General features: G+C 38.8%; 2 protein-coding genes across 2 annotated transcripts in view; one reads left to right on the top strand and one right to left on the bottom strand.

The window, feature by feature from the left end:
- Nucleotides 1-10,812, bottom strand: part of GCA (grancalcin) — a gene marked incomplete at both ends in the record, with an annotated part of 45,316 nt that extends 34,504 nt beyond the window's left edge. Inside the window, one exon of the mRNA XM_079709857.1 lies at nucleotides 10,756-10,812. The remainder of the gene's footprint in view (nucleotides 1-10,755) is intronic.
- A 1,022-nt stretch (nucleotides 10,813-11,834) lies between these two features.
- IFIH1 (interferon induced with helicase C domain 1) overlaps nucleotides 11,835-27,933 on the top strand; it is a gene marked incomplete at both ends in the record, with an annotated part of 56,257 nt that continues 40,158 nt past the window's right edge. Inside the window, 3 exons of the mRNA XM_079709765.1 lie at nucleotides 11,835-12,290; nucleotides 19,209-19,377; nucleotides 23,875-24,015. Coding sequence (XP_079565891.1) covers nucleotides 11,835-12,290; nucleotides 19,209-19,377; nucleotides 23,875-24,015 — 766 coding nt within the window. The remainder of the gene's footprint in view (nucleotides 12,291-19,208; nucleotides 19,378-23,874; nucleotides 24,016-27,933) is intronic.

Here is a 27,933-nt window from a genome sequence, read left to right as displayed (position 1 = left end):
CCCATAAAACTCAGTTGTTGGCACATCTACCAAAAATGCAGATGGCACACTCAAACACAGTAATTGAGGGACTATGATAAAGTCACTATTTACAAAGGTGTTGACATAGTTAAGAGGCATCAGTGAGGGATGATAGGGCTTCCCTGGTGGAGCAGTGGTTGAGAGTCCGCCTGCCGATGCAGGGGACACGGGTTCGTGCCCCGGTCCGGGAGGATCCCACATGCCGGGGAGCGGCTGGGCCCGTGAGCCATGGCCGCTGAGCCTGCGCGTCTGGAGCCTGTGCTCCGCAACAGGAGAGGCCACAACAGTGAGAGGCCCGCGTACCGCAAAAAAAATAAAATAAAAAAATAAGAGGGATGATATAGCATCTCAGTGCAAGCAACAGTGAGAATCCGTTTCCACCCTTAGGCTGAGGGGGCAAGGCAAGGAAGCAGCCACTGAAACCTGGAGGCAGTAGCTGTGTGGAGAGGGCCACCTGACCTGACCTTCAGTAGAGGGATGCACAATGAGCTGGATGGAAGGGAACTGAGGAACAAATACCACAGCCTCACTCTCTTGCCTGTCTCCGATCTCCTTTCAGTGCTTCCACTGGCTGATCCCAATCAGAAGCCAGAGGAAAAGAGAGTTCAAGGAGACAATTCATAAAGGTCAGCCTCCCAGGGAACAGTTCAATGTAGAGGAGGGTGGAGCATGGATCTTTAGAGGCAAGTGGAAAAGATCAAACACAGTGAACAAAAATAAATCCCGTAACTTACATTTATAATCCTGCCAAAGTTTAATGACTCTTCAGTTAGAGACTCAACTTACGTAATTTTTCTGTAAGGCAAAAATCCAGATAAGTTGCCTAAAGTTAGTATTTATAGAATAATTATATCAAATGGTGAATCTCTCTTTAATTAAATCCAAATGCTTGATTGAGCAACTAGGCTATGGAGATGAGAGAGGGAGAGTGAGAGAGAAGCTAGGTTTTTATTCAGCCACCATGATTCCAGTACAGACTTGAGCCACCCCTTACAAGAAGCACTGTGGCAACCAGCCCAGAAGAGGAGGTGGGTTGGTGCAGGGAGGAGAAAGGAGGATGTAACCTAGCAACAGAATCTTTAGGCTGCAGTTTGCTCATAAATTGTCAAAATGGAAGTTAGTGATATCAGAAAACGTAATTAAATCAAGAGAGAGTACCAAAAAGGTATGAGTGAGGATTTAGCAAATATCTAGGTATATGAGTGAGAAAGATCAAATATTTTTTAAAATTAAAATTCCTGTGCAAAATGTCTTTCTGTATAGTATTTTAAATACATGTACACATAAAGTAAAAGACTGTTTGGAAGGAAACAGAACTGATTTCTATTGGAAAATGCATGTGCCTAAAATAGAGCTTTTTCAGTATAAATTTGAAAAATTAAATGATTATAATCTCCACCTTAAAGTATTAACTAAGCAAACATGTATCTTCAAGCTTATGACCCTATGATAGTTATTCAAGAATGAAAAAAATAGTTGATATTTAGATCAATTTTGATATTTCCTCCTGATTGATATTTGAGAAACATTCATGCAGAAAACTATCAGCTAACCATATCATGCAGATAATAAATTAATACCTATAACAGAAGAATTTCCCTTTATTTACTGATTTCAGACACACTCTCTGACTTCAAGAGAATATGTTAATTGGTACACTAACTACATTTTCTTATTTTCTGTATTTTTGATGTTCTGGGATCTGAGTCCACACTGACTGTCCCTCCCAGGAATAACCACTTCTTAGAGGTAGCAAAAGACTGAACAGGGAGTGTGTCTTTCATGGCAAACTAGCCAATCCAGAGCCCAAACTCTGAACTATCTCCTCTCTCTGGCTCTTACTTGTCAAGAGGCAGTATCCCCTGCACTCATCTTCCTGGGGCCATATACCAGGCACCTAGAAGAAACAGCTTCTCTGCCCCAGAGCCTGCTAAAATTATCCAAACCAGCCACTTCTAACCCTGCGTACCCTGCCTTGCCTGGCCATTCCCATGGAAATCAAAATAAAGGCTCCCACCCCAGGCTTTCCCCTTATTCCTTCTACCTCCTGACTGACCCTGGTGCTTCCCTATGTGGTCCTGCATGGTCTGGTGTGCCCCCTCCTCTTGGAAACCGTAACAAACTGTTTTTTCAATGGCAATCATCCCCTGATCTGTTGTCCTCATCATACTGGAATAACAATAAAACCTGCATTTTAAGACAACTGGTTCTAGTCATTATTGTCTATTTTAACTCTTGAAGGAACTGTGCAATAAATAGTTTAGAGACTGATAATTGACTCCAAGTTCATCTATTGGCTGTGTGATGTTGGGTAGAATAATACAACTTCTATGAATCTAGGTGCACCTTTGCAAAATGGGGAAATTCCCTACTAGCAGATAAATTCGTCCTCTTTCTGTTCTCCATTTTTATAAGATATAATACTTTATACTAAATTAGCTTCCCATTGGGAAATGTAGATTATATCCCTTTTCTTTTATCTGGTATAATTGTACCTAGTTACAGTTTTATTTACTTGAGACCAGCCAAACCAGTTCTGACACAATTAAGATTTGATAGTTAAAACCCCACAAGGTGGCGGCAGAGGCAACACCATCAGCAGCCAGCAGCTCTACAGAGGAGCCTAAGGAAGGAAGCAAGGCAAGTCCCTTTCTGGGAAGGGCGTGCATACACCTGAATGTCTAGGACTTGGCCTGTGCTGTTCTGGGTCTGCTGGGTCATCTAGGGTCCAGGGAACTTACTAAGCCACAGTCAGTGCTTGGCCTCACCTGAGATTCTGGGCCAGCTTTTAGAATTCATTTTGTGAGGAAGCTCAGGTTTTCTCTACAGTTCATTGTGATGTTCTACTAATACTGTATGTTACTATTATTCTTAATCCCTAATTAACAACACACAGCACATTTATGTGCACATAAGCAGTCTATTCCTGAAAAACAAAATATTTCTGAGATGTAAAACATCATTTACAGTCTAAGCTTGCAGCCTTATTTACAGTCATCCATCTGTTAAAATCATAAATCCTTCATCTTAAAGTATTTTAAAAGAGATCATTTGTAGTAACAAAATAATTTGGACCATGTTATCATTAAAATTTTAAAAATCTCCCACATGGTACGATACATCCCTCTTGAGGTTTTAAATTGCATTTGAGGGAGAAAGAATCAATGAAATGAAACCCTCTGTGCTAATTAAGTTCTAAAGTTGTGTACCACTTTTGAGGGGTGGGAAGGACCATGCAAGCTCCCCTAGAGCTGTTGAATCTTTATACCCTCAGCACAAGTATGTATATAGACACACAAGTGCAACACACAGCTCTACACATTCTTAATTAGGAATTCGGAGGAGAAAAATTCTCTTAGGTGTATATCAGGAAATATTTTATTTTAAATATTTTTAAATATTACAAAATTTAATTTTCCTAGCTGAGGTTGAACAAGGGGATGATCTACTACTTGTTTCAGTTTTCATCTTGCAAACCAGTGTCCTTTTCATCATATGTTTAGTGCTAATTTTTTATATATTTGTGCTTTTTGTTGGTGATTTCACTGTTTTAAATGGCCCCAAGCATAGTCCTGAAGTGTTATCTAGTGTATCCAAGCACTGGAAGGCTGTGATGTGCCTCAAAGAGAAATATGTGTTAGATAAGCTTCATTCAGGTGTGAGTTACAGTGTTGTTGACCCTGAGTATAATGTCAGTGAATTAACAATATATATTAAATAAGGGGTCTTTAAATAGAAACACACACAAAGCAAGGTTATGCATTGATTAGTTTTAGAAATGTTGTGAATTAGGCTCTCAAGAACCTAATACTTCCCCAGGAGAAGTCGTTCCGTATTTGCTAATTCAGGGTGAGTTTATAGTGAGTAACGAGACTCCACTGTACTCTCTGTTGGCCCTAGCTAGCAGAGACCCTCATCTCTAGTTCTCAACTCTGGCTAGAGAGTGGAATCACAGGTGGAATTGAAAGGAGAAATAATTGACAATAAAGTTCCAATCGTGGAGATTCTGATGCAATAAATAATTGTATATATGTCTCCCTGTGAGTCAAATATACAACTAGGCTTGAGAACAACTTTCTAGCTCACTTTGCCACCACAACAAAGAATTGAATGGCTGCTTTGGTACTTCCTATTGGGGATGCTCTTCAAGGGCAATGTGTGTGCCCAGGTAAGGAAAGCATCTAAAAAAGAAATTTTTCTAGGCTTCTCTGAGTTATTTTTGTATTTTAATAGTCAAATAAAATGGCTTGAGCTCCTATGACAAACAGTGCCATACTATTAGAAAACAGAAATTTTTAGTATTTTGAGCAGGTATCACTTTATTTTAGGGGAGGTGTCACAGCCCAGTTCTGGCCAATGAGACATATAAAAAAATTCTGCTGTGAGACTCCAGGGACACTATTTTTTTCCTTCACTGTGGAGAAGTCAAGTGGGAGAAACTCTATGTTCCATGCTGCTACAACCTACTTTTTTGTGTGTGTGTGTGTGTGGTACGCGGTCCTCTCACTCTTGTGGCCTCTCCCGTTGCGGAGCACAGGCTCTGGACACGCAGGCTCAGCGGCCATGGCTCACGGGCCCAGCCACTCCGTGGCATGTGGGATCTTCCCGGACCAGGGCACGAACCCGTGTCCCCTGCATCGGCAGGCGGACTCTCAACCACTGTGCCACCAGGGAAGCCCTACAACCTACTTTTAACTGGAGTTGTAGGAAGAAATGATGTTCAGAGCTGTAGTAGCCATTTTGCAACCATGAGAGAAAAGCCAAGAAAATTACAGGACACATCCCAGAGTTCTGACCTCAATGAATCATTGGCTCTTCTTGTTATGTGAGAAAAATCAATTCCTGTTGCTGGGCCACACCTACTCAGGCATCGTCTTTATGTTGCAGCTGAAAGTATGCCTACTGAGATGGCCCTTCGTATCCTATAGAGCATGGTAAGTCTGGCACAGTTCCTAAGATGTCTGACAATCCCTAGAGGGCTTATGCTCTCATTGTCTCTCTTGGACGGAATTCTCAATCCATGCTCCCTGTCTCACTTTCTACAGATACACTTTTCTCTCTATGTAGCTCTGCTCCACCACATGGGGCCACTGCCTCTCCTTTACTAACCAAAGCACCACAACACAAACCTACTACATGTGGCAGCCTTTCATGGAAGACCTTGGACTAAGAAGAGTCAGTACAGCAAAGGCAACTCAGGAATGAACTTATTATATCCTGGCCATCCCTGCCACAGGGAATCTCTCACAGATTCTTTCTCCCCTTGGAATGTCAATACAATCTACCTATGGAGATCTCTTCCTTGGAGATCTCTTCCTCACAGTTGAGCCCACCTCAGCTCACTCTCCGATGAACAGATGTTGAGTGTGTATAGGTATGTGCACACACATGCATTTACACATATATTTGTGCAATTAAATATTGGTAGGAAATGCATTTGAAATATTAATAATGCTTATCTCTCAGTGATAGGATTATAAGTAATTCATATAATCTTCTTCAATATGATGTGATTTTCCCCCTGAAATTTCTACAGTGAATATAAACTGTTTTTTAAATAAAAATTAATTTTTTAAAAAGGATTCAATTCTGGAACAAATCTGCTGGACAGCATGTCTGGCAATAGCCTATGAAATATATTCAAGTTCCATGAATTAACTTAATATACCAACATTTGTCACAAAGCAATAATAATGCTAGCAATGTGGAATATTCTACTTCTAAGATCTAAACGTTGAATTGTTTTCCTCCCAGAGCTTTCTCTTCTTTCACCTCCACACCTTCCCCCTTCATTCTTATTAATACTGCTCTTCAAATTTAACACAATCTCTAGCCCTTGGAAAGCTCTCTAGAGCTGTAGTCTCCAAGTACTTTGTTCCTTTTTTTAAAATACATTTATTTATTTATTTATTTTTGCTGTGTTGGGTCTTCGTTTCTGTGCGAGGGCTTTCTCTAGTTGTGGCAAGCGGGGGCCACTCTTCGTCGCGGTACATGGGCCTCTCACTATAGCGGCCTCTCTTGTTGCGGAGCACAGGCTCCGGATGCGCAGGCTCAGCGGCCATGGCTCAAGGGCCCAGTCGCTCCACGGCATGAGGGATCTTCCCAGACCAGGGCTCAAACCCGTGTCCCCTGTATTGGCAGGCAGATTCTCAACCACTGCACCACCAGGGAAGCCCCAAGTACTTTGTTCTTGATCCCTATCAGCTAAAATATTTGAACATGGGCCCCAATAAATAAATAAATAAATAAATATATATATATATATATATATATATATATATATATATATATTTAGAAACTCTTTACATGTACAAATATAATGACATATCCTAAAATACAAACAACAATACAAACTTAAAAGTAAGGGATCAGACAAAAGTGAAATAAGATTTTAAAATGCAACTGATATAATCTACTGTATTAATAATAAAAATAATTTGTAATTGACAATGCTTTATTTTTTTTTTTAAATCTTAGTGTAACCATGTGATTTAGCAGCTCAAAAGTTTGGTTCAATTTATCTCAATATTTGACTTCAATAACTCATTCTACAGCAATAACTCATGTCTCCTAATCCTACTTCAAGACTTTGTCAGCTATATAGGAGCAGAGGTGAAATGAAAATATTTAACTAAGTATATGGGGTGGGTATCAAGCTCTAGAGCAGCCACTCCTCAATCAGAATGGACACAGGCCGAGACATCTAACCCCACAGCTCATCAGCTAAATGTCAACCAGGATTTCAAGGAAAAGACAATGGCACTCTACCTACATTTGACAGTAGTTTGTTCTTGAGCATTTATTGTAAAATAAAGTAAAAGAAAAAGAAAAGCTCAGACAATTTATGCCTTTGAGGCAAAGGTGTTGTTTTAAAGGTATGAAAATATGCACGTAACTGCTTTTAAAAGGACTTAAGCTATGGAGGAAGTATTTAGAAAAATAGATGTTTGGAAAATGTTTCACTGACACCTGATTTTTTTGCCAAAACTTTTCATTATGTAGAAAAGCTTTCACATGTGCACACTTAAAGCCAAAAGTTTATAACTGAATTTTTGGAAGTAATTAAGAAATGGGTATCATGATCTAGTAAACTTAGAATTTTTTTCTATTTTGGACCTATTTATGTTCTTGAAATATAAACAATATCTTTTTTTTTAACATCTTTATTGGCGTATACTTGCTCTACAATGTTGTGTTAGTTTCTGCTGTGCAGCAAAGTGAATCAGTTATACATATACATATATCCCCATATCCCCTCTCTCTTGCGCCTCCCTCCCACCCTCCCTATCCCATCCCTCTAGGTGGTCAGAAAGCATCCAGCTGATCTCCCTGCACTATGCAGCTGCTTCCCACTAGCTATCTATTTGAGAATGGACTTGAGGACACGGGGAGGGGGAAGGGTAAGCTGGGACGAAGTGAGAGAGTAGCATTGACATAGAGACGGTACCCTTTCAATAAACTTTTCTGCTAAATCAGCCTATCAGCTTTTGTTTCTTGCAAAAAGGGATCCTGTGTAAGTATCCGTTAGATGGCTAGTTATTATATAATGTTTATGTGTATAACTAAGTTATTTCCTCTATCAGCTGTACATTCGTTGAGGGCTAGCAACATCGCTTACTCATCGTTTGTATAAAAATGCTGGCAGTCATGTATAGGGCATGTATAACATGCCAGGATTAGTGCTAAGTGCTTCCAACAACCTTATGACATAGTACTGGTATCATCATCATCCTCGTTTTACAACTGAGAAATTTGAGGTTATTTTCCTAAGATCACACAGCAATTAAGAGGCAGTGCTGAGATGTGAATCCTGATATCCTGAGCTCACAGTCTCTAAGCTTAATCACAGCTCTATTCTGCTAGTCAAAGGGCATCTAACTGTAAATTACACAGAATAGGCTCTTTATTGATACAATTTAGTAAACAAATGAAAAAAACAGAGCAACAATTCTAGAAGCATTTCCTCATCAAATTAAATTTATTGTCATTTCCTTTGGAAAAGGCATTACTGCCATGTGTGGCCATTAAATTGTAGTTCTAGTTTGTCAGAGAAGTGGCAGTTATGATTTTTACTACTTCTTTGCTGTAGAAAACTCAAATGGTAAGTTGGATAACAGCAAGAATCTGTTACCTAGTATCTTCCTGAATTACAATTTAAAAAACAAAATACTAAAAGGTGACTTTTAAAACTGATGGAGACTGAAATATTTCTTCTGGGTTTAAAAAGAAAAGGCAGCTCTAGAAAAAAAGGAAAAGATATAGCTCAGTATGACTTCCCCTCAAAGGAGAAAGGAAACAGAAACTTATGTTTAGAAACAATAAGGAGGATGATAATAAAAGTTATCTGAAGAAATGTGACAGAGGAAATCCCTATTAAAACAAAAAGAAGAAAATAAACTCAACCATGGTGCAAAAATATAGATGAAGAAAAAGGATACATTTTGAGAGGTTGGCTTTCTTCTTCCTCAACTTCCTTCCTCCAGCAGTGGCCCTATCAAGACTATGGTAGATTCCTAAAAAAGAAGAGGTTTCTATTTTCCCTCAGGATCAGTCCTCATCACTCAATCTTCATCCAGCAAAGTGACTCTTACCTGAAAGTAAATATGTATTGATAATTTGTATTGATGGGTATTATGTGATGCTAACGGTGAGGGTCAGGAGAGGGCATCTATATGGAAAATCAACCAGTGAAACTGCCATGTGCATTATTAGCTAGATCTTACCAGAGTCCTCATAGCACTTATCCTCACCTGACACACTGTATATTTTCTAGTTATTATTTATTTTCTGTCTTCCCACTCCCATTAGAATGTCAGACCCATAAAAGTAGGAACTTTCTTTAGTTTTATAAACTGTCCCTAGAGCAACACTGGTCACGCAGTAGGTTCTTTTTTTTTAAAAAAATAGATTTACTTAGCTTATTTTTTGGCTGCTTTGGGTCTTCGTTGCTGTGCGCGGGCTTTCTCTAGTTGCGGTGAATGGGGGCTACTCTTCATTGCAGTGCGAGGGCTTCTCATTGCGGTGGCTTCTCTTGCTGTGGAGCACGGGCTCTAGGCGCACAGACTTCAGTAGTTGGGGCACGCACGCTCAGTAATTGTGGCACACGGGCTTAGTTGCTCTGCGGCATGTGGGATCTTCCCAGACCAGGGCTCGAACCCATGTCTCCTGCATTGGCAGGCGGATTCTTAAGTGCCACCAGGGAAGCCCCACATAGTAGGTTCTTAATAACAATTTTTTTTTTTAATAATAACAATTTTTTAAGTGATTGAATGAATGAATGAATGATATAATCTAAATACCAAACATTTAAACTTCCATTTTTGACCCTCTTTCACCAGGACAGCAATTCTGTGGCATTAAGAAGATGTCATTATTTCCCCATATTTAATAAGCAACCCCTTTTTATTCCCCAATGTTTGAAACTAAAGGACGGGCGGATGAGTAACAGGGGACAGAATGTTTTTTGGTTTGTTTGTTTGTTCTTGCTTTAACATACTGAATAAAACCTGCCAGTACCTGAGGAGGTGAGGGGGACTTTAACAGCCCTAACAGATATCTTTGTAGACACATAACTAAAATTGATAATTTGAATACTTCTGTAGAAATGTCTAATGTGGTTATCTTCTACCTACAAGATAAACTCTCCAAAGTAAATAAAGATATGGTAATATTTTATGAAGAGACAGCAAAGAATAGCATAAATCAGGCTCATCTGCAAGGCCAAGGTTCTATTTCACTTCAAGAACTTTCACTGTGTGTTTGACATTAAGCCAGCTGCTGCGTCAAGGCAAATAAAATTCCCATTCACGGGGAAAATCATCAAGGGCCTACTATTTGTAGAGTATTGTACTGGTCCTGTGTAAATATGTCCTTTCTTCAAGCAGCTTACAATCCTTGGGGAAGAAAAAAGGCTTAGCTACATAATATAATTAGCAAATAATATAAGACGACAGCTATAAAGTACTCAATTGGGTATTTTCTATGCCTCCGGTAAATACAAAGATTCTGTGTTTCACTTATCCAGTCCAAAACTCCACCAAGCTTCCCTGGCCTATCCAAACTTCATTGAATGTGCATTGCTAGCAGATTCCTTTTCCTAAATATATCTTTTTGATAGCCTAAATAACCCCTTCCTCCTCCATATAATTCTGGACCATGAGGTTCTCATTATGAAGCAGATAAACTACCACCCACAGTCATCCAGGGCTGCAGAACACCTGAATGAGTAGCAACGTGAAGGACTCACATTTATGTGGCTTCTGTACTGAACCAAAGCTGCCCCCTTTTTTTTTTTTTTTTTTTTTGCGGTACGCGGGCCTCTCACTGTTGTGGCCTCTCCCGTTGCGGAGCACAGGCTCTGGACGCGCAGGGTCAGCGGCCATGGCTCACGGACCCAGCCGCTCCGCGGCATGTGGGACCTTCCCGGACCGGGGCACGAACCCGTGTCCCCTGCATCGGCAGGCAGACTCTCAACCACTGCACCACCAGGGAAGCCCCCCAAAGCTGCCACTTTTCAGTGTGGGTGTCTTTTCTTTTCCCTCATGACATAGACAAATGTTGATGTTTACTACAAGTTGGTACATTAGTTGCTAATTAAGTTCCTAGCTGCTTCAGCCAAAACTTGCTGTATTGAATCCAAGAAAAGAATGGCAGCTACATCAAAAATAAGTTGTTGGGGATTTTGTTTTGTTTTATTAAAGGAAAGTTGTATATTAAAGAATATGGGGCTCTTACATACTGGGAGATGGGAAACCTTCGGTCTAGGCTTCCTCCTAAGCTGAGTTGGTGGTTCAAGTCCTTCAGCGTCTGTCACCAGGCCTTGGTCAAAGCCAAATAAATACTACTATCTATGCATGAGGCAATACAGTTAATTGTTTATCATTACTTGCTCTTTTGCATACCCACCCACAAATTCCCAAAGAGTTACTTTTTGGGGACCCACAGAAGGGCAGGTTTGTTCTGGAAAGGGTACAGAGGTCACTTCATCCTGGGGTTCTGGGCTTAACACATCTCTGAAAAGATGTCTTCTTAGCTTCATCTCTCTGCCTGTCCCCTGTAATCTTACCACTCAGGCGCGGCCAGGGGCTGCCTGCATTCACCAGCCAACGCTAACACCTTGCTGTTGACATCAGGGTCTGTGGCAGTTTCTCTTCCCCTCTGGGCTGGGAAGCCCCCAGTCACGCGCTTTCACCCCCTCCACATCTTAGCTGACACGGGGTGATGCGAGGGACTTTTTTTCCCTGGGAAAGAAGTCTGAATTTTAAGGCCGAACCCTGCAAGGTAGACGAAATACCCGCTGGCATTGCTGGAGCGCTGCTGTCTTACTCGCTGGAAGAGAGAATTCCCTTTCATTTTCTTTTTCCCACAGGGCCCTTGACCGAAGGACTGTGCGTACCGGAACCGACCAAAGGGTGGCTCCTCCCAGACCAGACACTCCCCGCCCGGCGGACTACGTGTGGAAAGTCCTGAAGAAGAGAATCGAAACAGAAACCGAAATCAGGCCAACGATATAACTACCTGGCGGAAAGCTAGCCCCGAAGCTTCCACCCCAGTGCGCCCACGAGGTGCACCGGTCCCTGGCCCCTGCGAGCGCCCGCCGCCGCCGCGTCCTGCCTACCTGCTCACCTGCCCAGGTGCGACCGCGCCCTCGCGCGCCCGCCTGGGCGTCGTGCGGGCAACCCCGTCATTGCCAGGAGCATCGCTGCAGACCCTGCCGCTCCAAAGCAGCGGGCCACACATCTCGTCCGCTGAGCTGAGAACAGCAACTTGTCCGTCTATTGGGGAGAATCTTCTCCCGCCTCTGAGAAGGAAAGATGTCGTCGGATGGGTATTCCGCAGACAAGAATTTCTGCTATCTCATTTCGTGTTTCAGGGCCCGAGTGAAAATGTACATCCAGGTAGAGCCAGTACTGGACTACCTGACCTTTCTACCTGCAGAGGTGAAAGAGCAGATTCAGAGGACGGCCGCCACCACCGGGAACATGCAGGCAGCTGATCTGCTTCTGAACACCTTGGAGAAGGGGGTCTGGTCCCCCGGCTGGACTAGGATGTTTGTGGACGCCCTCCGGCTAGCAGGCAACCCCTTAGCCGCCCGCTACGTGAACCCTGAGCTCAACGACTTGCCCTCTCCATCCTTTGAGAATGCTCACGATGAATGTCTCCAATTGCTGAACCTCCTTCAGCCCACACTGGTGGACAAGCTTCTGGTTACTGATGTCTTGGATAGATGTGTGGAGGCGGAGCTGTTGACAGTTGAAGACAGAAATCGGGTAGGTGTCAGTTCAAATGGAGCTGGACTTGTGGGCAGATACAGGTATTGCAACTCGGGGTTGTTCCTCCATTTGCCCCATTCCAAATGTTCTTTGATATCTTTTGGTAAATTTGGATCCCTCCTTGAGAAGAGAATATCTAGACTTTTAAAAACATAATTTTGAAAACGGCTACTTTTCTAATTCTTTCACTGAAATAAACTAAAGAGGAGTTAACTCTAGGATAATAATGTATGCTAACAGACAACATTTATTAAACACTTACTGTGTGCAGTTGGTATCATTTGCAAAATGTATTATCAGAGTTCATGCTCGCAATAATCTATTGAGGTTTTTTTTATGTTATTAACTGTGCCGTTTTACAGATGAGAAAACTGAGGCAGTTTAAATAACTTGCCGAAGTTCTCCCAGGAAGACATTAACAGAGCTAGGGATTTAGTTCCTGATGGTGTGAAATTTTATGGCTTATTTTATAAAGTTCCATAGAACAGGGATCAGCAAACCATGATCCATGGGCTAAATCCAGCCCGAAAGCAAAGAATGGTGTTTAAATTTTTAAATTTTCGGTTCATAGAGAAAGTTTTATTGGAACACAGCCATGCTCATTCATTTACATGCTATGATTGCTCTTGCACTTTAAGAGCATTTGAACAGAGACCTATAGCCTAAAATATTTATTATCTGGGCTTTAAACAAAAGTTTTGCCAATTTCTGGCCTATATTATGCACTATACCATTTAATTTTGGTCCAAATGGGGAAACTACATAGTACACACACACACAGACACACACACTTTTTTTTTTTTTACTCAAAGTTTCAACTCTCTGGGAATCAAAAATTGGAGATAACTGAAAAAATACGTTGCTAGTTGCAATTTTCCATATTAATAAAAGAACAGTGGATTTTTTTTTTTTTTCGGTACGCGGGCCTCTCACTGTTGTGGCCTCTCCCGTTGTGGAGCACAGGCTCCGGACGCACAGGGTCAGCGGCCATGGCTCACGGGCCCAGCCGCTCCGCGGCATGTGGGATCTTCCCGGACCGGGGCACGAACCCGAGTCCCCTGCATCGGCAGGCGGACTCTCAACCACTGCACCACCAGCGAAGCCCAGAATAGTGGATTTTTTTACGTGGTGTTTTGACAGGATGAATTTTACAGGTGACTTTACACTTAATGTTTTATTGTTCATTGTTTTTCAGTGAATGAAGATGTACTGTGGAGTATAGAAATGCTTACCTATTTAAATCTGACTTACTCAGGGTGTGCGTCAGAAGTCTTATTTTGAAAGGCATGTAGGCAAATAAACCCATTTTGGGGGTCAAAGTCTAACATGCTATGATTTTTGACACTTTCTTTCTCTCTTTCTTTTTAATTCATCTACTGTTTGTATCCTTGTTACAAAGTTCTGGGCACGGGACTCCTATCAGCCTATGATGTGACTTAGTCTTTGGTGACTAAAGTTAATACTCCTTTGTCCACTTGACAGCCATAGGGCCTGTCCAAAGACCCAAGCATGCATCTAATTTTGATGACTGGTTTTCCCAACTAGTAAATTACTTTACACTGTTGTCGGTAACGTTTATGTAGTTTTGTGTATTGAGAACCAGCTAGAACGCATTATAGTAGTCCAGCTGGATATGACAAATGTGTACATCACTGTGGCAGAAACTTAATTTGGAAGACAGTATGCAGCCTTCAAGCCAGCTGGAGATGGAAGATGGCATTTCCAGCCACAGTAGCTGTTAGGAAGTCCAGAAGCAACAGAGTCCAGTAACACCACAAAGCTGTTTATGTTTGGTGGGTACGATGTCCCGATTGCCAGCGAAACAGCACTTCTCCTTATTTACTCTAAATATGTCTGCCTATCAGCATCACTTTTGTCTTGCCTGGATTGAATTTCTGCCAGCTAGTTTTTATCCAAGTTCTTGATTCTGGCAAGCTTGGAGGCAGCTAGCAGGAATGCAAGGGATTTGACACAAAGAAGATATAGAGTAAAGGGACATTTGTGTAGTGGTAGCAGTTAAGGCCAAAGCAACCCAAATTCTCCCTCAGAGTTGTATTTCAAAGGAGGCCCTGAAAGCTAGAGGAGCTATGTATCTGAGGCTTTCAAAGGAGCAATAGTGTCTGTGTGAAACTTTGGAATAGTTTTTGTACACGTCATTTTACAGGTACCATCAGTCTCAAAAGGAATCAATGGCGGATGATGGAAAGGCACCACGAGGTTTAGAAGAATCCACAACATGTTGATATGGGGTCCTTGAGGAATGTTTATCGTATAACAGCCAAGTGTAGTGGGGAAAGCATGGGAATTTAGAATGGCAAGACCTGGATTTGAGATCTATCTCCGTTTCTTACCATCTGTGTTACTTCGGACCAAATTATTTGTTTCCTGATCCTAAGTGTACCCATGAAAATGGACATAATAATAATTTCCTCTCTCATTCACAGTATTTTATTGAACATGAGTGAGAAATAGTGTTTATGAAAAAGCTTTATAAATAAGAAAGAGCTGTTTGGTTATGATGATGACTTCTATTATTTATTTGGTCACATTTCCTTGTGAATTTAAAGTTTCAGGGATTTAGGTAAATACCCCATGTTGAAATTGAGATCTGTCTCCTAAAGTCCCTGGATTAAACTGTGATCTGAGGAAGAAACAATGTTTTTCATCTAAGGATGAAACCAGAACCCAGTTAGGACTAAGTATAATATTGGTGCTTAATAAGTGTTGATTGATTGGATTTATTTCCAAGGAATTGTCTGGAATAAGAAATGAAAACACTTGGAGTAATGAATTGCCTTGCCAGGCATTGGGGAATGGATGGGTGGATGATGAATATAAATAAGATCTCCAAATCTGCTTTTTTGACACCTTAAAATTGCATTTAACTAAGAAATCAGAACTTCTAAAAAACATTTTATTTTAATGCTTTTCCGGTTTTCCAGTTGACACTTTCTACTTGGTCTTGGATTCTCCCCTCCACCTCCCAACCCCTGCCCCTCTTACATAAGCACTTCTAAAAACATGATCCTAGATTTAGTTTTGTGACCAGCAGGTACCCAAAGAAATTTATTTAATTGACTGATTATTCATTCATTCGGTTTAAATTTATGGAGCGGCACCTTGCATCAGACACCATGCTAGTGCTGAAATGATTGGAGAATAACACAAATACTGTCTGTGCTTTCATGGAGTTTACGATGCAGTGTTGATCAATGTTCATTCTTCTAACAAATAATTAAAGAATGTCTAGTATATGTGAAGCACTATTGCAAACTCTGAGGACTCAGCAATAAATACAAGAATCACTTTATAGATCATTATAATAGAATGCTCCCTAACAGTAAGGGGGTGTCCCTGTACTGACCTGCTTCTATTTAGGATGCTAAGTGACATCATAGCACGTCCATGACTTAGACAGCCATGAACTGTGGATCATATAAACATTTCTATAGTGTTTTTTAAAAATTAATTAATTTGTTTATTCATTTATGTATTTTTGGCTGTGTTGGGTCTTCGTTGCTGCGCAGGCATTCTCTAGTTGCCGCGGGCGGGGCCTACTCTTCATTGTGGTGTGCGGGCATCTCACTGCAGTGACTTCTCTTTTTGTTGCAGAGCAAGGGCTCTAGGTACGCCGGCTTCAGTAGTTTTGGCACGCAAGCTCAGTAGTTGTGGCTCATGGGCTCTAGAGCGCAGGCTCAGTAGTTGTGGCACACGGGCTTAGTTGCTCCGCGGCATGTAGGGTCTTCCTGGACCAGGGCTCGAACCCGTGTCCCCTACATTGGCAAGTGGATTCTTAACCACTGCACCACCAGGGAAGCCCCTCCACAGTGTCTTAATATCAATTTGAACAGTTTAAGTAAGCTGCATGTTTCAGCCCTGCCCAGTTCAAAGCATCAAATATCTATAGTCCTAGAAGACCCTCTGTACCTTTCATTTACACATTAGAACCGCAGATAATATCACCAGTCCAGCTAGAAACCCTCCAGTTCCATCTACATGAAGTTGGGTATTAGAGTTAATCTCCTTCTAGCTCATTGTAATGTCAGGTAAATTAGGATGGGTAAGAATTTTATTAGCAACAAAAAGTACAAATAAGAAATTAGTTATGTCATTGTGACAATACATAGTCATTCAGAAAGACATTAACTTTTGGAGGGAACTTGTTCTTTAAAAATTCTTTGTTTTTAACATAAGAGTTTTGCTTCCTGATTTACTGGTACTGAGGGTTGAGCTCTGCTATATTAAAAAGTCACCATTATATTTAAATAGCTATCTACGGTTGTTCTGAGGGGGGAGAAAGCATTTTTATCTAACTTTACAATTGTGTTGGCAAGCCAGTGCTTAAACGAAATATCTTTGGTTTCTCTACTGATTTCTGTTAGAAAAAACATAGATCAAAGAATTCAGGATATAAAAGCATTGAACTGTATTACCCACAAATTCATATTTATTTTACACTGTATAAATTAGTTAACAATGTATCCATAGACATTTTTAACTTCATATTCAGAGAATACATTCAGTGGGGAAGGAACATGAGTGGGAATCATTATATGTCCTGTTTCAGGCTCAAGTCTAAATATTCATTTCCCAAGAATTTCAGTAATCAAGTGTATATATTGGGATCTTATATATAGGAGAACAGATTAAGTAAAAAACATTGTGTGATTGCTTTAAAGGGAATTGATGTACTTTCTAGCACCCAAACTAGGAAGATTTCTTAAAAATTCAGAATCTTGATGACCCTGCTAAAATTGCACAGGTATTATATGTAGTTCCACATTCAAATAATAAAAATATTTGCAGGAAATAATGGCATAATGATTCTCAAATGCCTGAACTCAGTAAGGACAAAGCAAGCTTGACAAATACAATTCTACAGTAAAGATCGAATAACTGGTCAATAGTCAAAGAAAATTTAGTGGATATAATATGGTTAGGTTTTTAAGTATAAGTATTTACTACAGTGCTTCACTTGTTCATTTTAGAGAAATGCTTTCTGATGACTACTTCTGTGGAATGAGTTTAAAGCTGATAAAAGGCTGAGATAATTAAAAAGGGAAATGGTTGAGTTAAAATAAGGTGCTCAAACCAGTCTCATTTAGCATCTTTAGAGACTACTGCTTAAATTAGCAGATAATAATAGAGATGTTACAAACATAAGAGAAGACAAAGAATTTCCATTAGAAAATTAACAAAATTAAAGAAAAGTAGGAAATCAGCAAGAATCTGCTTAGAAATGCTGTGGGGGAGATGGACTGAAATAGCCTAAATTTTATTAAGTCAAGTAGTCATTTTAACCACTTCTTGTCAGAAAATGAACTTAAAATTGGAGACAATTACCAGCTATAATTATAGCTCAGTAAGGCAATATTCAGCCTCTGAAGCCAATGTCTGGGATCTAATTCTACCTCTGCCATTTACTAGCTTTGTGGCCTTAGGGAGGTAACTGGACTTCTCTGAGCCTTGGATTTCTGATCTGTAAAATGGGTTAATATCGGTATCTTCTTCAGAGTTGTTGGGTTGATATATGCAAAACATGTATAATGGCATAATTATCTATTAGCTAATGAAACGAACATATCCTTTGGGTAGAAATCATGTGGTATAATCTTGTACTAAGTAGCATCTGCTGGTGAAATGTTTGTAAAGATAGATGCTTTTCCCAGTCAACATAATAATAAACAGTGAATTTGTACCAGACATTGTTCCAAAAATGTGAATTCCTGAAATTAAATGGTTATTGGATATATTTAGAGGACTAGAAAATACACAAATTCGTAGGAAACAATTAATCTAGCCGAATAGTCCATATTATACATGCAGAAGATGGGCAAATGTTGAGAAAGACCTTTGAGAGTATGTAAGTTAGTACTTCTTACCTAAGCTGCTGATTAGAATCAAGAGGTGCTTTTGAAAAAAAACCTTCTGGTTTTCCCCCATGGACAAATTAGAATCTCTGGGGGTAGATTTCAGACATCAGTATTTTCTAAAGCTCCTCAGGTGATTCTAACATGCAGCTAGGACAGACAAACGCTGTAATTTCATTTCAGTTGCTTCATTTTACACATGTAGAAACTGAGGTGTGGAGAGGAAGTGGCTTGACTAATGGCCCAGCAAGGTGATGGTGTCCTGCCTAATTTCTTTCTGGTCTAAATGTGATCTTTTCTCCAAATGTCTGGTGCTGTATTAAGAACTGGGGAGATGCACTGTAATAATGATTACACTAATGATTCACATTTAAAAAGATTTACTAGATTAATCTAAAGGAGAAATTAAATGAAGGTTAAAAATAGTAATGAATGGATATAGAAATGCTTCTGCCCAATACTTAAAAAAAGAATATAGAAATAAATTTGTCTTATAATATTAAGTAAATACAAATTTTTTAAAAAATGTATTATAGCAGTAATTAATAATACAAATATTAAAAAATATAAATCTCTGATAGTAATTACTTATTCCATAATGGTAATAGTGAAGAAAGAGAGGTCGGATAAGAAATGTTTGATTTCCTATTTATAGACTCCACATGAGTTGAAAAGAAATAGCAAGCCCTAGATATACAGAAAGAAATTGATGCAAATAGACATAACATGGCTAGACATTAAAGACGCCTTCTTTTGCACCCCTTATTCAGAATGGCGGAGGTAAAACATCTGTTTCCTAACTGTCAGCTTTGAATATCTCAATAGCTTTAAAAAATAGTGTATATTTAAAAGGGGGATTGGCCCAGGGATTTTTTTCCCCCTAGAATCCAAAATTTCTGTAAGCGGTATTGCTGTTTTCTTTAGTGTTTGAATATGAGCCTTTATACATATGCTTAATTGTGCAATTTTTCTAAAGGCTAGTTCCTGTTTAAATTTACTCATAAGATAGTTGGACTTCTTTAATTCTACTTTTCTCTTAAAACAGGTTTCTGCTGCAGAAAATAATGGAAATGAAGCAGGGGTAAGAGAGCTACTGAAAAGGATCGTGCAGAAAGAAAACTGGTTTTCTACGTTTCTGACTGTTCTGAGGCAAACAGGAAACTATGCGCTTGCCCAGGAGTTAACAGGCACCGACTGCTATGAAAGCAATGCAGGTATTGCTAATTCTGCAAAGGGTTTTTGTGTTTCGCCTAGTGACTGAGAGTTTAAAAACCTGTAGACACAGTGCCAAATACTAGGGTATTTAGAATCAAATTTTCAAGCGATTTTGAGAGGTATGTTTTCTTCTTTTTACAAATGAGGAAACTGCTGCTTGGGAAAAGATGAACCTTCCAAAGACCACAGCACTCAGCAAGCTGGGCTGGAATATTGGCAGCTGACTCCTTGTCCAACATGTTTTCCATTTCCCATCTTATTTTGGAAACAAAGCGATTGTCTGAGATTTTTATCAAGATAATTTTAACACTGCCTAGACAAATAAATTGGAAGAAAATATTTTAGTGGTTATTACAACTGCTGCATAGTCTTCTGGACATTTATATAAATTTTGAAGGAATTTATTAAACATTTGATAAAAGGCCTGTAATTGCTAACATATCACAGTGTTACTTTCTGTGAGTTTTAAAAAGTATTCAATTATAATAATAAAATAACAGTTTAGAGCTCTTTCACATATATCATTTGTAAATCTAATATAATCTGCCATCTTATTTTTCTTTACAGAGTATGTATCCTATGCTTTTAAAAATATCATATGTAAGACAAATTGAAGTTTAATTGGTAATGAATGATTACCAATTTATAATTGGTATAATTTATTCACAATTATATATAATTTAAATGATTATAATCATTTCAAGCTTACTTCACTTCTTTTATTCAGTCAGTCATTCAATCAACATGTGAGTACAAACAATGTGCCAGACACTGTTCTAGGTGCTGGGGATATGGATTTAAACGAGACATACAAAGTCCCCATTCCCATAAACCACACTTCCTAATGGAATAAGAAACACAGTGAACAATTTTCTAAGCTACTTATGCAAAAGAAAAACAGATAGTTACTAAATTATTAGAGTAAACAGCATATTATGATTTTATGCTGTATTATTTATGAAATAGCTTAATTTTGCTCAGTGGTTAGAATTACACACAATATATATACACATATATTATCTGTGTGTATATATATCTAGTGTATATATACACATACACACAACATTGTGTACGTATGTGTGTGTATATGTATATATATATAGAGAGAGACAAACACAAACAAACACAAATATTTTTACTATGAAATATTGAAAAGCCCAGAAGAATTACAAAATAGTATTAATGGACCTGTGTGTAAATGAATCACGGGGAGTGAAGTGTGATCCATGTTTAAGGAAGGTCTTCTTGCTTCAGCCCAAAGCAAATGCTGTATGCTGTCATATGTTTGAGATGGCCACAAAGTGAAAAGCTCAAGAGGCTCCCCTTTTTGAGATTATCTAGGGATTTGAGGGGGATTTATTCAGCCAAATGTGGTTAATCCAGCTTTCAAAAGCCAAGCAGTAATTCCATGATCTGTCCACTAGCAGGTCCCCCAGTTTCTACTGTCATTGTTTCTATTTCCACAGCAAAGTGTAACTGTATTTTTTAAAAAAATCCCTCTCAGTAGAATCACCTCGATTTTGCTTCAGTTCTCTGGAGTGGGCTCAGTGGTGCCACTTGCTTGCAACATCAAGATTATGGGTTCTTTTGCGTTTATATATTATGGCCCAGCTATTATTTCCACAATGTAACTCTAATGCCAGTTTGCTAATTCTAAAGGGACTTCAGGCCAAACTTACATACAATAATGGGGCCAAATTTCTCCTACATACCTCAAGGATGAGCTGCACCCCAGTGCAGATCACACCCTCTCATGATGAGTTCCCTTTCAAGACCTCGTGGGACCATTTCCATCCATGACAAACACCCTAGGACTTGAATTTCAAAGGGAAATGGCTACAGTCTCAATTTTTTTGTTCCCTGGGAAATTTTGGCCTCAGTGTATCAAGGGATATTAGAAAGAGCAGCCTTGCAGATCACAAAAGACCTTGTTATATCCATCCCCCAAAGTAGAGGGTACTTACCCATTTTACAGTTGTGTACTAGTTTAGGAAAAAGTCTAGAAGACCAACTCTAAGTGTCTTCTAGCTTCTCCTGACATAGACAACGTCTCGCCATATTTCTGTCTTTTTTTTGTTGGGGGGGAGTGGAGCAACAAGTTACATACAACATATTTCTTTCTAAGATATTTTTAGGTTCCACTTTACAAGGTGCCTTGTTGGAAGCTAATGTGATTTTTCAAATTCTAATGCTTTGAACGATAGCAATCCTAGGTAAAGTATATACACGTAATACCTGTATAATAACACACCTCATCATATACCTCATCTAATATTCACATGCCTTCCTCTTTACTTTCCTTATTATATGCCATAACTTTGTATTATGATTAAGTCTTTACATGTCTGTTTCAGAATGGCTTGGGGACTAGTTTATCCAAGCTCTCCTAGCCTGTGCACATAATATTGGCTGGCCAAGGCCAAACACTTTATAAAAGGGATAAAGGCCTTCTGAAAAGAAAAAAGTGGCACCAATTATCCAACATTCTTTTCGCCCTCCCTGGTCCCCTGACAGGATCCTCTTACATTTAGGGCTTTTCTTTCTTTCAACCAAAGTGGGTGATGATGGATGTTGCCCCAGGTATGTGGGCTCTTACAAAGACAGGGAGCCCAGTAGAAAGGGATTTCTAAGCTTCTTTTGAAGGTTGGATGGAAGATGCAATCCCCTTCTGGGACTCAGCATCCTTACACTCTCACTACCCCTACCAGCAGTCAGGGTGCTCCTGACCAACTCATTCCAAATAAGTAGGGCTTACTTCTCATGTCCTCCCCTGAAAATCCAATCAGGGGAGTCAGGAATTTAAATATTGTTTGCTAACCTGTATATATTATTAAGGGAATCTAACCATTTTTCTAGCAGGTCTTGATGCCCAGAACAAAGTTAGCTGTCATTATTCAAAGTTAGCTGTGGTAGGAGCTGCTGTGGATGGAATCGAGACCCCCTGCCACCAAATTCATATATTGAAGCCTTAACCTGCAATGTGACTGTATCTGGAGCTAGGTCTTTAGGAGGTAATTAAGGTTAAATGAGATCCAAAGGTTGGGTCCCAATCTGATAGGACTGAGGCCTTATACGAAGAGGAAGAGAGATCTCTGTCTCTTTCTCCCTCCCCACCATGTGAGTACACAGTGAGAAGGTGACATTCTGCAACCTCAGGAACATGCTCTCACCAGACACCAACCTGCTGGCACATTGACCGTGGACTTCCTAATTCTAGAACTGTGAGAAAATACTTTTCTGTAACTTAAGTCACTCTGTCTATGGTACTTTATCATGTTGGCCCATGCTGACTAACACAGGAGCCTGGGCTCTGGATCCTGACACTTACTGAGTCCTGGCTCCTTCATGTCCCTGGATGTGTGACTTTCACCGGGTACTTGCCCTCTCTGTGCCTCGGTTTACTCCTCTGTGAAATGGTGATAATAATATTACTGATTACCCAGGATTATTTTGAGGATTAAAAGATTTAACATTTGTAAAGCACAAAATAAATTGACTATTATTATTATAAACCCCAAACATACTTAATATGTACCTACAAATATTATAAAATCATCTTGTCTAAAGACAAACTCCAAAGTCAGAACAGTTTTCTTCAGGAAATTCTCCATACACAGCACACATTTTCTCCTTATTCTTTAAGATGGGTTAATCGAAAATGATACTTTAAGAAATGTTCTTTATGGCATCAGTCTCTGACACATTCTACTTCAGAAGGGCAGAAACTCTTGTCTTTCTTTGTAACTTTCTTTCAAAAGTCCTTAAGAAAACACTCAATACATGTTGGCTGAAGGAAAAAAAAGGTCAGGTGGAAGAAATGGTGGGAAGGAGAAAGGAAGGATTCAGAATATTTCATTAAATTTCTAAAAAATCTCCAGAAATCCAGAATACATGAATGTAGGCTGACATTAAAGCATATGTACATCTCGTGTAGAACACGCAGTGAGAGAACAAAAAGGCTAGAGCACAAGCTGAAGAAAAACTACCACCAAGTTTGCATTTTCATTAATGCAGCCTTACATGTGACTTTGTATCACTGAACAAGTGGCTTACTTCCTAAAGTTGATGGTCAGATAGGAAATCGTCACACTTATGATTAGCATAAAACTTATTATATTGGCTTTTTAGATAAAATTTAGTCATCACAAAAGAATTACTCACTGTGTTCACATAAAAAAATAAAAATACTTTGTCACAACATAAAAACATGTTCCAAGCCTTACAAAATGTCAAAGTATTGTAGTATATTTAGGCAGATCTCTACTAGGGACCCCACTTGGTTTTCAAAATAAAAATAACAGCTCTTTATATTGTATAAAAACTTGCATTGCAATACAATTTGCATTCTGTTTAGAATTTCAAAGTATTTAAGTATATTCAGGTTAATCTCTATTAGGAACCCCTATTCTGTTTTCAAAATAACAATGACAGTTATGTATACTGTAAAAAAAACTTGCATGGTACTATTGTTTAGATTCTAATACTTTTATTCACAGAGTCTGAGAATTTATCACCAGAAGATGGTCCTGAAGTCAAAGAGCCCCTCCTTTTAGTCACAGATCAGCCCAGTCTGGAGGTCTGGGACACAGAGAATAATTCATTGGAACCATCTTTTGCAGATTCTTCTGTAGCTTCAGGTACTTGGGACACACACATACTTTTACATGCACTAATTAACTACTTCTGGAGAAATCAGTTGCTGCCTTGATGACATTAGGATCTATTAAACAGAGGGAGAAATTTTGGGCTTTGGGGTTTTGTGAGTATTTGTGTTAAAATAATATTTCTGGAGGAGATTAAATGAAAATAATTGCTCTTTGTGTCTAAAAATGTTTTTAAACTAATGCAATATTAATATGTTATGAACATGAACACATTGGGTTCTAATTTTATTTTATAAGATATCCGTGGTCCTTGTCATGTGGTAAATATCATAAGCAAGTCCTGCATTTCATGATTTTCGAAGTACTTTCAAATACATGAATTAGTGGGGTTTTTTTAAAAAGATTTATTTATTTATTTATCTATTTTGGCTTCACCGGGTCTTAGCTGTGGCACGCGGAATCTTCGTTACGGCACGTGGGATCTTTTAGTTGTGGCATGCGACTTCTTAGTTGTAGCATGTGGGCTTCTTAGTTGCAACATGTGAACTCTTAGTTGCAGCATGTGGGATCTAGTTTCCCGACCAGAGATCGAACCCAGGCCCCTGCACTGAGAGCATGGAGTCTTACCCACTGGACCACCAGGGAAGTCCCCATGAATTAGTTTGACTCATCCAAATTTCTGAGAATTAAATGAGGCCATTACGTTTTCCCCTTTTTACAGACTGGTGTGTCGCAGAGAGGTTCAACTGGGTTATAGAGACCAAAACCAAGGCTTTAGAAAAGAAGATGAATGGGTGCTAAACAGGAGTTGGTTTGAATTTCAGTAACTAATTGGTGTGGGTACTAGATCCACCATGTCCACCTTTTAGATATGAAATAGCCCTGGAAGAATCAAACTAATTTAATTATTTCCCCTCCCTAATTTGCTCATAATAGGAGAATCCTTCTCTCCTTCCCTCTTTCCCCCAAATGGCCACATTCATTTTTCACTAGAAATAGGTTGAAGTCTGGTGTGCTGGTAAATGTTTACCAAGTGGCTCTCGGGGGAAAAGAAAAAAGCCCTGATTTGTAGCATATGCCAATCTTCATGGTGTAAATACTCCCACTAAGGCTACTTTCAAGTGCCCACATAATGTCACCGACCACTAAGTCAGGAATAGATGTGCAGTAGCACACCACTATTTGCCATTTCCATTATATAGAGACAACAGGCTTAAATAGCCTCAACATCACTGATGATTGTAAAATCTAGTAAAATGATTAGAAATTGATGAGTTTTAAGTATTCTTTACCTTTGTTTTAATATAATTTTTTAGTAAGTCCATATAATTTAATTTTTAAAATTGCCTGCGCTTAACATTAACAACTGGCTCATGAAATTCTAGAAAATTTAACAATTGTTCTTGTGCTGTATGAGCAGTATGAGCTGACTCCATCACACTATTACAAAGTATACTATTTTCAACTCAGAAAAGTAATATAGCTGCATTGCAGGAAATTTGGAAAACATAGAAACCTACAAAGAAAAAGTCACGCACACTTTTACAGTAAGATATATTACTCTTCACATTTGGGTATCCCGTTTTTTTTTTAATACCTGGATGTTTATATATAATGACATTTCTCCTGTATTCATTAGATATTCTTCTACAGCATGGTTTTTAACAATTGAATAATAATTCCATCCATTGGATGCTTTATGATTAATTAACCAACTGTTGATCATGTAGGATGTTTCTAAATTTCTACATCATGAATAATGCTGCATAATTCTCTTCATATTTATCTCTCAGTTTAATTCTTTTTAAATTTATTTTTAATTTTTAAAATTTATTTTATTGAAGTATAGTTGATTTACAATGTTGTGTTAATTTCTGCTGTACAGCAAAGTAATTCAGTTATATATATACATGCTTTTTCACATTCTTTTCTGTTATGGTTTATAACCGGATATTGACTCTAGTTCTTTGTGCTACACAGTAGGACCTTGTTGTTTATCCATCCTCTATATAATAGTTTGCATCTGCTAACCCCAAACTCCCAATCCATTCCTACCCCACCCAGTTTAATTCTTAAAAACATATTACATAATTGAAATTTCTGGATCAATGATTTGTACAGTTTTAAGACATTTGATACTTAATGTTATATTTCATTCCAGGAACTTGTACCAAATTACATGTGCTCTAACAGTATAGGAGAGTACTTACTGCCCTGAAGTCTATTCTATAAGAGTGGGTAATATTATTTTTAAACTTTGCCAATTTGGTATTTTACTACTTGAATTTGAATTTTTTTCTAATGAAAAATGTTTTTACAAGTTCATTCTTTTTGTTGTTGCTAACTGCCTATTTTTCTATTAAGGTATTTTATATTCTTCTTGCTGGTTTATGTGAATTAGCTAAATATACAGGATAGCAATCTTTTGTCAATAAAATAGTATCAAGATTTTTTATAGTTTGCCTGCTATTTAGCCTTGTTTAAGGTGTTTGTTTTTTTAGTGGAATACTTCTGAAGCTTTAATGTGCTTATGAGTCACCTGGAAGAGGAGGTCTTACTGATATGCAGATTTTGATTCAGTAGGTTCTGTATGGAGCCTGAGATTCTGCCTTTCTCACTTGCTCCCAGGTGATGCTGCTACTGCTGGTCTTGGACTACACTTTAAGTAGCAAGGTTTACTGTACAGAATAGCAAAGCTTTTAAACCTGAATTCTAGAGGGCCTTTTTTTTTTTTTTTTCATTTGAGCAGCTGCGCTTTCTTTCAGAAATCATGATTGCATAGGAATGCCAAATCTACTACCTGAATGTGGGTTTTTCACATTTTAATAAACTTCCTTGGTAGGCTACCTGACATCTCTGTGGGTTACTGGCTATTTTCTAAATTCGCACTAGAAAGAATTGAAGCCAGAACTGAGGCTGGGAATTGATCCTGCATCTCAAATGAAGGTTTTTCATCCAAGGTTGCCAACCTAATGCATCTTGTCAGCCTGTAGTTTATTTATCTGTGGAGCATTCTGAGTCTCAACAAGGACAAAATTAAAGACAAAACCTTTTTAAAAAAGTCTGTTTTCTTACTATTTAATATAAAACTTAAAGCTGCATCAAGTGAAAAAAATCTGGACCTTAATAATGGCCTTAAGGGACAGAAAGGGGTTTTGTTTTTCCCTCTTGGGGTCCCCTCCCTCCCTTCCTTTCACTTCTTTCATTTAACGAATCTTATTAAACTCCTATCATGTGCCAGGCATGCACTGTTCAGTGTTCAGCACTGTAAATATTGTGGTGGAGCAAACCAGATGTGGCTTCTGCTCCCATGGAGCTTTCAAATGATGGGCATGTCAAATGGTAGTCACTATATAGCTGCACAGTAAGTGCTGTGAAAGAAAAGTACAGACTATTAAAATGTGTACTAGTCTGAGAACATGTGAGAGTACAACAAACTGTACAGTAATCTGAGGACTCCATCCAATTCACAGACTTTAACAATCTTCTAGTCTGTAAGATTCTTGTGGTGTCTGGACTTCTCATGTGGATTAGGGAACAGGTTCGTCCAATGCATTCTGGTTCTTTCCAGAGCAGTAAGAAAAGGTAACTGATTTATGAAAATGGAGTGCTTTTGCTTTAGGCCTTTGCCTCTGCTTCTGATAGATGTTGTGGATCATCCCAGGTATTCATTTCTTTTCTTGCTGCTCTTCAGAACTAAGAATTACCGATGTAAATGACTTGTAAAGTATCATTAACCCAAAGAAGTTATTGTAGTTCTTTGGACTGAAGTTTTTGTTGCAAAATTAACTGTAGAAGGATTTTGCCTACGTTGGCATTCTTTTACAGGATTAACCATCAAAATAAATAAGATAATATTCAATAATCTGTAATATTTATTTGCATAATTTTTTGTGTGTATCTTAATGATATTTACAAAATATAATCTTTATTTTGAATTTCAGTACATTG

The sequence above is a fragment of the Hyperoodon ampullatus genome (genome assembly GCF_949752795.1).
Source record: "Hyperoodon ampullatus genome assembly, chromosome: 8".
Taxonomy (NCBI): domain Eukaryota; kingdom Metazoa; phylum Chordata; class Mammalia; order Artiodactyla; family Ziphiidae; genus Hyperoodon; species Hyperoodon ampullatus.
The sequence above is the reverse complement of the archived record's forward strand: the minus strand, read 5'-3'. Positions and strand labels throughout refer to the sequence as shown.